General features: G+C 50.0%; 1 protein-coding gene across 2 annotated transcripts; it reads right to left on the bottom strand.

Annotated features, from left to right (window-relative positions):
• Window positions 1-1,076: 1,076 nt before the first annotated feature.
• WFDC3 (WAP four-disulfide core domain 3) lies at window positions 1,077-13,666 on the bottom strand. Of its 2 annotated transcripts, none has more exons than XM_081257185.1 (5): window positions 13,559-13,666; window positions 11,610-11,698; window positions 2,676-2,807; window positions 1,931-2,116; window positions 1,077-1,312 (listed from the first exon to the last, which is right to left on the bottom strand). In XM_081257185.1, exons 2-5 carry the CDS (start codon window positions 11,686-11,688, stop codon window positions 1,296-1,298), a joined length of 414 nt encoding a protein of 137 aa, XP_081113311.1. In that variant the 5' UTR covers window positions 11,689-11,698; window positions 13,559-13,666; the 3' UTR covers window positions 1,077-1,295. The 2 variants fall into 2 exon arrangements, with proteins under 2 accessions (XP_081113311.1, XP_081113310.1); XM_081257184.1 differs by having other exon boundaries at window positions 13,563-13,649.
• Between the last annotated feature and the right edge of the window lie 5 nt (window positions 13,667-13,671).

Below are 13,671 nucleotides of genomic sequence, written 5' to 3'. Positions count from 1 at the left end.
CGGCACAAGAACAAAAGCCAACACACTGGGGATGGTGGAGACGGAAGAAATGACTCTGGCCATCAGTGTTTCGGTCCAGCTACTGAACCAGCCTCACTGCCTCTCTCCAGACTCTGATGTGAGAAAATTAAATGTCTTTATTGGCTGAGCCACTATTAGTTAGGTTCTCTATTAATTGCAGCCCAACAAACTCCTAATGGGATAGACTTGGGAATTACATTCATTCTTTCATTCATTCAACAAATATTTACTGAGAGCTTGTTTTTTGCCAGGCTCTATTTAAGAAACTAGAATTCTACCACTAAGAATTTACCCAGATTTATCTACAAAAGTAGGGCATGATTTTTATATGTGCAAAAATGTTGGGGCTTCCCTGGTGGCGCAGTGGTTGAGAGTCCGCCTGCTGATGCAGGGGACACAAGTTCGTGCCCTGGTCCGGGAAGATCCCACATGCCGCGGAGCGGCTGGGCCCGTGAGCCATGGCCGCTGAGCCTGCGCGTCCGGAGCCTGTGCTCCGCAATGGGAGAGGCCACAACAGTGAGAGGCCCGCGTACCAAAAAAAAAAAAAAAATGTTAATGTCCAACAAGAGGTAACTGGTTAGTTATTTTCATGGAGCTGAAAATATATATTTTTTAAATTATCTTGGTCCCAAGAACCTAAAGACATCCCTCCCTACAGCCAAGTTACGTGGAGGGGACAAAACACCTGTCTTGGAGCCAAGGGCTGGTCCCCAAGGAAGGTGAGCCAAGGTGGGACCATCCAAGTGACTCAAAGCGCTAGCCATTCACCCCAGTTCCATTCCCAACTCATATTCTCCAACAGAAGAAAGGTCAGCAAGTCCAGAAAGAGGCCTGACTGTCCCACTCCTGGACAAGCCTATGGCAAGTCACCCCGGGTTCGGCTTCCATCCTTCTCCCCGCCTGGCCACGCCCAACCAGCATCCATTTGCAGTGTTCTCAGAAAGAAGGGATCCCCTATGCTTCCTAAATAAGTCAGTCCCATAATCCCACAGCCACGTTCAGACCCCCTTGGTCTCTTTCCTCATCTTAGCCCTCAAAGAGCACAGACAAGAGGGTCAGCATCAGCCTTTATTGGGGAAAAGAAGCACCACACACCCACTGCCGAAGCCCAGGGCTGGGTTTCCTACGCTCAGGACAGCAGCAAGAACAGAAACAGAGCAGAGAGGGCAATGAAAGTCCCTGGGGGTGTCACAAGCCCCAGGACATCATCCTCTCCTGGTTACCAGGACAAGCCCCCTGGAGTCACCAAAGAAACTCAGGACACATCAGGACAGCTAGGGCACCGGGCTCTCTGCAAGTAGAAGAAACATCAGGTCACAACTGTGCCCTCCTGGCTCCAGCTCCTCAACATGTTTTTTTCCCTTCCACCCTGGAGAAGTTTGGCAAAGATTGCTCTCAAAGGCCTTAAATGGCTCCCTGCTTACCAGACAATCCAGTCTAAACTGGCATGGAAGACTCTTTTCATTCATTGACCAACCTTACATTTCCTGTTCAAAAAACAGCCTGTCTGTTCCCTTACGCAGTCTCTCACCACCCCCATCCCAGCTCCCCAAACACGTCACATACATTACCCGCTCCGTGCCTTTGCTGACCGTCACCAGACCACCCATGCAGCATGTTCTCTGGGCTCTCCTCCCTTGGTCACATCCTGCCTAGGCTTTAGGGCCCAGATCAAACCCTACTTCTAGGAGAAGGACCTTCCCAAGGAGCCACACTTACTCTCATCACCTATACACGCATATTGCCTATACAAGGGCTCTGATCTGTGACATAGAATCTTTCTCTCCAACTAGACTCTCCAGGGCAAAAACTGTCTTTGCCCTTGTGGAGTCCCCACCCAGCACCTAAGCCAGTACTCTGTACATAGCTGTTAAGGCCATTGTTATTGATAACAATGGGCTGTACTCACCTAATTCAAAATTAGGCCTGATGGTCCGATTGGGGTTCAGGGCCAGCTGGGGTGGCAGGATTGGCGGGACACAGAAACGGCCACAGCCTGACTTGCAGCACTTTTCCCCAGCTGGGCAGTTCTCATCCACCATGCAGCTGACAACGCACAGGCCCGCCAAAATTTTTGGACAGTCACCACCCCGCCCTGTGGGATAAACGGGCATAGGTATAGAGACAGGAGGGTTGGCTCCAATGACTCCAAGTTCCCATCTGGGACTTAGAGGCTCCAGATGAATCCATCCCTGATTCTAACTAGATCTTAACCAAAGATCTGGCTGGAAAACCTTGAAGTTCAAGGATCCGAGCCCTTGCAGGGCCCCAAGAGAGCATCTGGACTAATGATTTCCAAATGGTGTCCCACAGGGAGTTCCCTAGAGGTACCTTGGGACTTGATACCTCTGTGGGTTTGGGGCTGGGGCTGGGTGGGATGCAGAAGGAGCAAGGCTCCCAGAGCACCACCCTCTCCCCCTTTGCTTGGGCTTCCTACTAACACCCACTGCCTTCCTCTAGTTCTTTCAATGCCAACATGGGCCCCTTGGTCCTTGGAGGAGTGTTGCTTTGGGTTGAAGGGCTAGGAGGACTGGAAAGATGAGAACTCTGACTCCTCCCATGAAGAGAAAGAGAAGAAGGCCACAGAGGGCTCCCTCCCAAGCCAACCCTGGGACCCCAGGAGCACTCAAGTCTTCCCCAAAGAGCCGACATACCTCCCTTAATGTCTCCACGGCAGGCATGGCCACAACCGGTGCTGCAGCACTTATGTCCCTGAGGACAGGATGCGTCCCCATCACACAGCTCTTCACACGGAAGGGGGTCGGCAGGACATTCACCGCCAAACTCTGCCATAAAATCAAAGCATTGGAGCCCAGAGGTGTTCAAGCCCAGTGTTTCCAGTTATTTTTATTGGGACTCTGAGTACAAAATACATTTTCCATTGAGTCCCGTGTGTATTTTATACCTATTTATATGTAAAATGTACATATTTACGTGCATACATGTATATGCAATGCGATACTTTATATTCTATTTCTTTTTTCTTTTTTAATGCTGACCACAAAATACTAAACAGATATCCAGACTCACAGACTGAAAAGCACTGTTGAAGTCTAACACGTTGTGGCAAACGCACTAGCTGCCACCCCCATATTCATCCTCCCTCCTTGCTTTCTGTGGTCGACAACAACACTGCTGGCTGCTGGAATACATGCTCTTGGGCAGCCCCCTCCCATACTGTCTCTGGGCTTGACTGGGTGACTTGCTTTGACCAACAGGACACCAGCCAAGCATGATGCAAGCAGAGGCTTGAGCAACACTTGCATACTGGGGCTTGAACACTCCCTCCTGGAAACCAGCCACCATGCTGTAAAGCAGCTTGGGCTAGGCTGCAGGATAATGAGACGCCTCCAGAGAGAGAACCTGGAGGAGGAGAGGCCATCCTGGACATTCCAGCCACAATGGAACTTGCCAGGGAGCTCCCAGCTGCATGAAGGACCTCAGCTGTGCCACTGGGTATAAGAACTGCCCCGCTAAGCCCAGCCAACCTACAAAGCCACACAACTGTGAGAAAGAATACACTGTGTTAATGTTGATGACTTCAGGATTGGGGCTTTGGGGGAAAAAAAAAAAGAATGCACTGTGTTAAGTCGCTAAGTTTGGGGATGGTTTGTTAGGTGGCAATAAATAACTGAAGCACTTGTGAATAGAATCCCAGGCTTGTTCTGAGAGGCAGTGAGCCCAGTCAGCTAAAATGATTTGCTTCCCCCATATTCCCTTGTAACTAGGGGTGACCACAAACTAAGATATAACCTGGGAAAACTTGTGCATTGTTGGTTCAGGGAATACAACTGTCAAACTGCCCTCTCATTTCTTTCTTCTTCCAGTCCAAAGACAGACAAGGAATCAAAGCAGCCTTCTTGCAACCAGGAGGCAACCAGTATGAAGACAAAGTCAAGAATTGCAAAGGAGAGAGAGAGAAATTGCTTCATCGTGGAGCCACCACACCAGCCCTGGAAATGACTTCAGGACTTCTTGTTACGTGAGAAAGAAGAATCCCTGTTGGTTTCATTTTCTGCTTCATGTAGCCAAACACATTCTTGATGTGCCCTTTCTCAGCCCCTAAGAAGATAATGAAACTCAGAGAAGAGAAGGGGTTGGCCCAGGACTGCAGAGTGAGTCAGCGGCAAAGCAGGACAAAACTCAGCTTCTTGGTTTGCAATGAAGCACTCTTTCTACTACACCATCCTTAAGACATGTGGGCAACAGGCCAGGTCCATGGGGACAGGCACACCCAAGAAGTCACATCCAAACCAAACCCACTCACCATGACTCATTCCTCTCAGTGTTTATTTCAAGTTTTTTAAATGGAGGGGAAAATGACAGGCAATTCAAGCTTTGTAGAAAACCAAGACAGGACTGGCCCAGTGCCTCTGAGAATGGACATGTACATATGATTGGACACAGCTGGCTCAGGGAACTCTGACATAATGGAAAAAGCAAGTGTTGGACTCCAAGAGAATACATGCAGCTAAACAATCAAGATATAATAACCTGGCATCCTAGGATTTTTCAGAATAGCCCCTATTTCAAGTATTTTTTGCCACTGTCCGCTTGTGTCACAACTATGGGTCTTGATATTTTTTATTCAGAAAATATGGTCACTGTAACCACCAGATGTATCTCCCCACACCTCCCCACCTGTTTGACAAACACTAAAATCCATTTAACAAGGAACAAAGCCTTTTACCCCACGGTTGAGAAGGCTGGGCATTAAAAAAAATCTCCCTGGGGCTTCCCTGGTGGCGCAGTGGTTGAGAGTCCGCCTGCCGATGCAGGGGACACGGATTCATGCCCCGGTCCGGGAAGATCCCACATGCCGCGGAGCAGCTGGGCCCGTGAGCCATGGCCGCTGAGCCTGCATGTCCGGAGCCTGTGCTCCGCAACGGGAGAGGCAACAATGGTGAGGAGCCCGTGTACCGCAAAAAAAAAAAAATCTCCCTGGTAGGGAAAAACACAGCAAAATAAACTCACCAAGTCATACCGTGTGCCCTAGAGTGGAGGCCTAGAATACCACACTTCCCAGATTTCACCATTTTTCCGGGCCCGACTCTGAAGTAACCAGTGCCAGGAGCACCCTGCTACCTCTGCCCTCATCCTCAGGACCAGGCATAGAGACCAAAGCCCTACCCTCTCCCAGGCCAGGCTTCCTTGAGGTCCCTGGGGTTTTGTCAAATATTAGAAGCAATGAAGGGACCCTTGGAAGATACGCTGAAGCCCTGAGGGTCACAGCACATCCCCTCAGACCAGTGCCCAGCAGAGCCACCCAGTCTAATACCCTATCTGATGCTTGAATCCCTGCCAAACAATCCCCTACTCTCAGCTTGAACAGTGGGAATTAAGGGGGCTTCAAAACCTCCAAGCCAGACTACGCCATCCTTATACTTAAGCTAGACAGCCTTACGTATAAGGAAGTCCTTCTTTATACTCAGCTGAAATCTGTTTCTATCCATTGGTCCTTTTCCTATCCCCAGAGACCTGGCAAAAACATGGCTCATGCCATCTCTTTAGCCATCCTCTGCCTTTCACTGTCTTAGCTTTGCCAGGCTAGGTAAGCTCAGTTCCTCATAACACATGGTTTCCTGTCACCTCACAGGTATCTTAGCAGGAATCAGGATGAGAAATAGGAATGATAGCCAGAACGGGGATGGTGATCCCTAGACTCCAGATATGCCCCTATCCCAAGATCCCAAGCTATCACCAGAAAAGTAAAATAAAAAGCTGAAGCCTAGGAAATACTCACACTTAGTCTTTACCGTTGCCCCAGCTTCCACTAGGGAAGAACACCAGCTGCTGGCAGAAAAGTGAAATTTCAAAACTTCTTAAGCCAAGAAGGGCCCTCTGAGCCTTCAAACCTACTCCTCTTCTCTCTCTCTCTTTTTTTTTTTTTTGTGCGGTACGCGGGCCTCCCACTCTTGTGGCTTCTCCCATTGTGGAGCACAGGCTCCGGATGCGCAGGCTCAGCAGCCATGGCTCACAGACTCAGCCACTCCGTGGCACGTGGGATCTTCCCGGACCAGGGCACGAACCTGTGTCCCCTGCATCAGCAGGCGGACTCTCAACCACTGCGCCACCAGGGAAGCCCTCCTCTTCTCTTGTAAATAGACAGACACCCAGAAGGGGGAAGGATTGGCCTGAGGTCAATGGTCACAGAATTGGGTCCCAAACCCCCAGCTCTGATACTAGGTCCAGTGCCCTTTAACCCACATCATGGTGATCCCCTGCACTCCGCAACGATCACCCAAAACCAAATCACCAAGCATTGGGGCTCAGCTCAGTTCTGCCAAAAGACCCAGTGGTAGACAGTTTTAGGGGTTAGGAAAACTTATAAATAAACTAGTGTGTCTGGAACCCCTCAAGACCACTCCTAGTTTTGGTGATTCACTAGGACTCACAGGACTCGGCATACAGTTGTACCCATGGCCATAATTTATGACAGCACAAAAATACAAAGCAGGGCCTCCCTGGTGGCGCAGTGGTTGAGAGTCCGCCTGCCGATGCAGGGGATACGGGTTCGTGCCCCGGTCCGGGAGGATCCCATATGCCGCGGAGCGGCTGGGCCCGTGAGCCATGGCCGCTGGGCCTGCGCGTCCGGAGCCTGTGCTCCGCAACGGGAGAGGCCACAACAGTGAGAGGCCCGCATACCGCAAAAAGAAAAAAAAAAAAAAAATACAAAGCAAAATCATCAAAGGGAAGAGGTGCACAAGTTGAAGTATGGAGGAAGCCAGGCACAAGCTTCCAAGAGTCCTCTCCCAGGGGAGTCACACAGGATGACTTCATTCCTCCAGTATGGAATTGTGACAATACATGTGAAGTGGGATCTACCAGGGAAGCTCACTGGAGACTTAGGGTTCTTCCTGGGGGCTGGTCACATGGGTGTTCTCTGCCTAGCTCATACCACTCTTATTAGTTACGGTGGCAGGAACCATCTCAAAATCCAAATTCCCAGAAGCCCACCAAGGCCAATCTTGTGAGCAGGCCTTTCTGAGAATATCAGTCTTGGGACTGCTGTGTCAACTCTTAGCTGTACAACCAGCAGTGAGGTTTCAGAAAAAGAGGACCCAAACACACAGGGAGCCCATGCCATCAATGCATACGAAGGATACAATGTACATGTCGTGGGACTTCCCTGGTGGCGCAGTGGTTATGACTCTGTGCTCCAGGTCTTCCCTGGTAGTTCAGTGGTTAAGAATCTGCCTGCCAATGAAGGGGACACGAGTTTGAGCCCTGGTCCAGGAGCCCTGGCCACAACTAATGAAGCCCGCGCACCTAGAGCCTGTGCTCTGCCACAAGAGAAGCCACTGCAATGAGAAGCCCGCATACCGCAAGGAAGAGTAGCCCCCACTCAGTGCAACTAGAGAAAACCTGCGCGCAGCAACAAAGACCCAATGTAGCCAAAAATAAATAAATAAATAATAAATAAATGTATTTAAAAAGGCTCCACACTCCCAGTGCAGGGGGCCCCGGTTCGATCCCTGGTCTGGGAACTAGATCCCACATGCATGCCGCAACTAAGAGTTTGCATGCCACAACTAAGGGTCCGGCAAGCCGCAACTAAGGAGCCCGCCTGCCACAGCTAAGACCCAACACAACCAAAAAATAAGTAAATAAGTAAATAAGTAAATAAATAAATAAATAAATGTTTTTTAAAAATAATAATAATGCACATGTCGGAATAAGCAAAACAGAGGGTCACGGGGGATCAGGAGGGTTCAACTTTCATGCAGTGGGAGGGGGGCCATGAGGGAGCCAGAGGGGACAACTCTTAGGCCATAATCTGAATCTTCACTCCAAAACCTCCTCCTCCTCCTCCCAAAGTTGTCCCCTTCTCAGTAAAGACCACCACCATCACCCAACAGCTCCAGCCAGACACTCACCACCCTTTTTTTTTTTTTTTTTTTTTTTTTTTTGTGGTATGCGGGCCTCTCACTGTTGTGGCCTCTCCCGCTGCGGAGCACACGCTCCGGATGCGCAGGCTCAGCGGCCACGGCTCACGGGCCCAGCCGCTCCGCGGCATATGGGATCCTCCTGGACTGGGGCACGAACCCGTATCCCCTGCATCGGCAGGCGGACTCTCAACCACTGCGCCACCAGGGAGGCCCTCACCACCCTTTTTGACACTTCCTTTTCCTCAGCACCCACATCTGCTAACTTCTTTCCCAGGGCCTGTCAGCCTCACCCTCAGAAGTACTTCAAGTCTGCCACTCTTCCAGGTCTGCACTGTCACCACCCTGGTCTGAGCCATGATCACCCCCAACCCAGCCTGGCATATTGGCCTCTCAACTGGCCTGCCATCTTCTACACTCGCCCCATCCATTCTTCAGACACCAGCAGAGTAGCCTTTTTTTTTTTTTTTTGCGGTACGCGGGCCTCTCACTGTTGTGGCCTCTCCCATTGCGGAGCACAGGCTCCGGACGCGCAGGCTCAGCGGCCATGGCTCACGGGCCCAGCCGCTCCGCGGCATGTGGGATCTTCCCGGACCGGGGCACGAACCCGTGTCCCCTGCATCGGCAAGCGGACTCTCAACCACTGCGCCACCAAGGAAGCCCAGAGTAGCCTTTTTAAAATGAAAACTGGATCAGGCCTCTCCTGCTTTTACAGCTCCCTTTAACAGCCTCCCATTGCACTTACAATAACGCCTTAGACAGAGGTCTCGGAGGCTCCCCCAAGGCTTGGACTCTGCCTCAACTGGAACAACCTTCCTTCTCCATCTCTTTTCTCCAGCCACACTGACCTTTCACCTCCTTAAAATAGTAAGCCCTGCCCTACTCTACTGCTTTTGCCCCTGCAGTTCCCTCTTCATAGCACTCCACCCAATGGTCAGCTCCTTCTCGTTCTCCAACTTAAAATGACACCTCCTCTTTCCCTCTCTTTTCTTTCCCTTCATTGCACACTCATCACGACTGGTGGTTATTATTGCTCGATTATGATTATTTACTATGTCTCGCATCAGAGGGTGAGCTCCATGAGAGCCAGGGCCGTGTCTACCATGCTTACCCCATGATGCCCAAATGGCAGGTAGGGTGGACACTCAATATGTATTGAATCCATTTATAAGTGAGCAAGTGAATAGACAGGCCAGACCTCAGATAGTTGGGAGGAAACCTGAACAGCGAGGTGCTGGGCATAACTATATGAGCTGTCAGGCATTATTTGGCAGGTTTTGTACAAGTTTCTTATGTGCATGTCTTCTCAACTGCATGCTGTAGACTGAATATTTGTATTCTCCGAAAATTCATATGTTGAAACCTAATCTCCAAAGTGAGGGTATTTGGAAGTGGGGTCTTTGGGAGGTGATTAAGTCAGGAGACTGGAGCCCTCATGAATACTAGTGGCCCTTACTGCCCTTCTGCCACGTGAGGTCACAGCAAAAAGATGGCAGTCTACAAACCAGGAAGCAGGCCCTCCCAGACACTGAACCTGCTAGACCTTGATCTTGGACTTCCCAGCCTCCAGAATTGTAAGAAATAAATTTCTGTTGTCTATAAGCCACCCAGTCTATGGTATTCTGTTATAGCAGCCCAAATGGACACTGCATTATCACTCTGTGAGATAAATACCCTTATCTCCATTTTAAGGATGATAAAAAATGAGGTTCAAAGAGATGAAAGGACTTGTCCAAGGCCACAGAGCCAGCAAGCAGAGGAGCCCGGTTCAGACCCATGCTCAGACCCGAACTGCCTCAGGGGAGCAGGTCCCAGGGTCTGCCCTGTGCCCTCAGACACCCTGACATTCCTCCAAGTTACCAAACAGACAGGACAGGCTATGGTAAGCTTCTGGCAAATCAGAGTTTAATGAAAGCAGAGATTATGCATAGCCCAGGAAGGGGAATTCCCTGTGCAGTGGGCTGTAGCAACGAGGCCCGCTGGGTGAGTGGGCCAGCCCTCCTCCAGGACTGGAACTGTAGAAAAGTAGTTAGCTAATATCCCAGCAGAAATATTACTTCCCACCAGACGAGGAACCCCACTCAGCCAGTGGGCTCTGGGGGAGGTGCAGAGAGATCAATTACTCTAACCTGCTAAGCTCCAAGGAAAGAGGAAGCCCCATCTGGGCTGGCCAGGGCCCAGGGCAGCTCACCAAGCTGCCTTGCCTGACTGCCAGCCTCACCCTCAGCCCCTGCAATTCAGCCATCACCTTCAAACACTGCGGAGATTGTACCAGGCCTGACAAGTTGACAGTGAGTGACCCACGTGAGACAGATTCCCAGGCTCTGGTTCCAGAGCTGGCCCTCCAGAGTCCTGGCAAAGAGTACAACACTCTATTCTCCCTTACGGGCAGGCTGCTCAAGGGAGCTGCTGAAACCAGGCGCAGACAACGCCACTGGGTACAGGGAAGGGGCCTGCTACCTGGGGAGGTTTGGCTGGAAGGAGGCCAGCCTTAACAGGAACCCTGAGTTCAAAGTAAAAGATGCAGATAATCAATGGCCTGTTCTCTCCTGACAGAAGGCAAAGAACTGGGGACACGAGTGATTAAAGGAGAAGAGACCCCCAAAAGGGGAAAAAAGAGGTGAGCTAAATTTCAAGAGCCAACCTAGGAGATAGGAAGCTCTCTGGGTCTATCTAGCCCAGAGGCAAGATCGGAAAGGAGACTTGGATCTCGCCTCTCAAGCCAACATACCCTTAGGGATGCCTCCTCAACAGAGCCGACCACAGCCTGCGCTGCAGTGCTTCTGCCTAGCCAGACAGGATTCATCCCCTGGTATGGCTCTTTGCATGGGTTCTTATTGCGAGGGTATTTTCCTTCTTTCACTGCAAAAGTTATCACTTGAGATTGGGGTAACTGGCAAGAAACAGGGAATGGAAACCAAATGTACTTTGGGGACTTTTAGTCTCTCCAAAATTCCTGTCAAAAATATTTCTGGGGCTTCCCTGGTTGCACAGTGGTTAAGAATCCGCCTGCCAATGCAGGGGACACGGGTTCAAGCCCTGGTCCAGGAAGATCCCACATGCCGTGGAGCAACTAAGCCCATGCGCCACAACTACTGAGCCTGCGCTCTAGAGTCCGCAAGCCACAACTACTGAGCCCGCGAGCCTAGAGCCCGTGCTCTGCAACAAGAGAAGCCACTGCAATGAAAAGCCCACACACCGCAACGAAGGGTAGACCCTGCTCGCCGCAACTAGAGAAAGCCCACGCACGGCAACGAAGATCCAACACAGCCAAAAATAAATAAATTAAATAAATAAATTTAAAACAAAATATTTCTGCAACCACTTTCCCCTTCTCCCACACAGCCGCTAACATGCACCCAGCACCACACATGGACCAGCCACTCTGCAGAGAGAGAGACAGAAAGCTTGGGGCGATCCTATTCTCACCCTAGGGTGAGAGTCCTCGGGAAAAGCAAGAACCTCTAGTAAGCCAGACTGGAAGTGCTATCTCCTTGTCCAGAGAGAACAGAGAAAGCCAGGAAGACCTATCCTGGCTGTCCCAAGAATCTATGCAGTTCTATGCAGAATCTATCCAGTTCTGTTCTACAGAGAAGACCATCTCCCCAAATGAGGACCCTCACTCTGGGAGGAGGCAGGGGATGACTTCTCCTCTAGTCGTTTTCTATTGCTGTTAGCCAGGGATCCCAAATGATAGCTCACCATGCTCTCCTGCAGTCACCCAGGATGCCACGGACCCAAGAGCAAGAAGTGCCTTCAGGAGGAAGAGGCAGCTCGACATGATGATGATGCTGAGGGTAGAGATGAGAACTCAGTTCAGGCCAGACGTGTACACCTTGCCTTGTATCAGTACATCAACGGAGGGAAGGGCAAGACTAGGGGATTGGTCTAAGGCCAGCCACAAAGTTTTCCCTTTCGCAATAATCCCCAACGAGGTCTTCTCCCGACAAGAAGAAAAGTGACTGGTTGCTGGTGTGTGGGAAAATTCCTGGCACTACCAAAAGACACACGTGATGGGAATGATCAAACTCTGCAATATACACAACATCCCTGGACAATGATGAGGAATCTAATGGGCAGCTGAGAAAATGGAGGGATGGCCATTGGATAAAGGATCAAAGAGAGCCCCAGAGGGTTTTGGAAGGACACAGCTACAGCTGTAATGAGAGAGGAAAGGACTAGAGGCACAACTAAAGAAAAGAACCAAAGCTAATAAAATGCACTGTGGCTCCTGTCCATCCTAGCAACCTAGAAAACAGAGAATGGAACAGACTGCTTAGAAACTATCCAAAAACTACAGAAAAGCAGTGTTTAGATTTGTTCAGAACTAATATAAATGCACCAAAAACCTACATCTTGGTCTCTCTAGCCCATACAGGGCATTCTTGGACTATATGAAGGTTAGTCGACAAAACCCAAAAGAACAGTTGCTATGACTCAAGTAGTAACCTAGGTCATATATACTCCCTTTCTTTATCTCTTCTTCCTATATTTCTTTTTATTTTTCTTTATCTATTCCTTTGGTCAACCATGATACCTAACAGTGTCCACTGGCATTGCTTAGCCTAATAAGGTTAAAGGGTAAAAACCTCCTTAATAGGGACAAAGAGCTTGGTGCCAGAAAGTTGCCTTATTAAGGCTGATATTGGAGCGTGGAGATAATTAACATTTATTGATGACCTAACATGTGTTTTATACACATTATTTATTTTATGCCTCACAATAATCTTGCAGAAGTAAGAAAACTAGTTCAGAGGGGAAATTAGCCAAGGTCATTAAGCTAGTAAGTGGTGGCTGCTGGAATTTAATAATAGTAATGACAGATAACATTGTTTGAGGGTTTACTACTGCCAAGATTCTAAGTACTTTACATGAATTAACTCACTTAATTCTCATTGCAACCCTATGAGTTAGGTACTATTATCCCCATTCTACAGATGGGGAAAATGAGGCACAGAAAGAAATGTCGTTCACAGCTAATAAGTAGGAGAACAAAGGTAAGCAGTCCAATCCCATAGTCAGTGTTAACCACCATATCATAATGGATTTGAACTCAGATCATTCTAACTGCAAAACTCATGCACCTTCTACTACCCCGTATTATGACCTGATAAAAGTAACTTTATCTACCACCCATAAGTAGATCCTATTCTATTCAGGGACGTCTTATCTCTAATGCAGAGCTAAAGGGGCTCTGGGGAACTCCACAGCTGTTAATCCCTGCATCCCCAGCCCATCCCAGTATCACGCATCTGGGGAGAGAAGCCCAGAATCTTCATTCAGATGCCTTCAGATGCCCTCAGACGCCAAGAGGCAATCCCTGGGGTCAAGGCCTGGAGAGGCCACTGGGTGAGTGGGATGGCATGGGCCAGACCCCCCCTTGTCGGGTTTCGGAGTCCTCGCATTGGGCCCATCCAATTCCGGGGGCTGAGTGCCAGGCATATTAAAATCTAGTTTTCCAGAGACAACTGCAGACGCCTCGGTACCAAACGCTCCCCTCCGCTCCCCAACACCAGCCCGAGGAAACCTGCTCCCCTCCTCCTGCACCGCACTTCTCCACGGGCCTTGGCCCAGCCAGAGAAAGATCCTTGACTGAACACCCGCCGTTTACACCCGAGGAGCGGCCGCTCCCGAGAGGGAGCCTGGCTAACCTACACACAGGGCCTCTAAGCGTCTGGGACCCCGCGAGACGCGGCGATTCGGTTCCCCTGGTAACCCTGCCGCTCGCTGCGTCGCGCTTCCGTAGCCTGCGGGCAGCGCGCTC

Source organism: Mesoplodon bidens, assembly GCF_964165515.1.
Source record: "Mesoplodon bidens genome assembly, chromosome: 15".
In the NCBI taxonomy this organism is placed as follows: domain Eukaryota; kingdom Metazoa; phylum Chordata; class Mammalia; order Artiodactyla; family Ziphiidae; genus Mesoplodon; species Mesoplodon bidens.
The sequence above is the reverse complement of the archived record's forward strand: the minus strand, read 5'-3'. Positions and strand labels throughout refer to the sequence as shown.

Excerpts from the sequence above, each read along its gene's own strand:
- WFDC3 (XM_081257185.1), bottom strand. The coding sequence starts at position 11,688 with ATGTCGAGCTGCCTCTTCCTCCTGAAGGCACTTCTTGCTCTTGGGTCC. Across the intron at positions 2,808-11,609 it reads GGTGACTGCAGGAGAGCATG|AGTTTGGCGGTGAATGTCCT; the intron begins GTGAGCTATCAT and ends ATTTTATGGCAG. Across the intron at positions 2,117-2,675 it reads CCGTGGAGACATTAAGGGAG|GGCGGGGTGGTGACTGTCCA; the intron begins GTATGTCGGCTC and ends TTTATCCCACAG.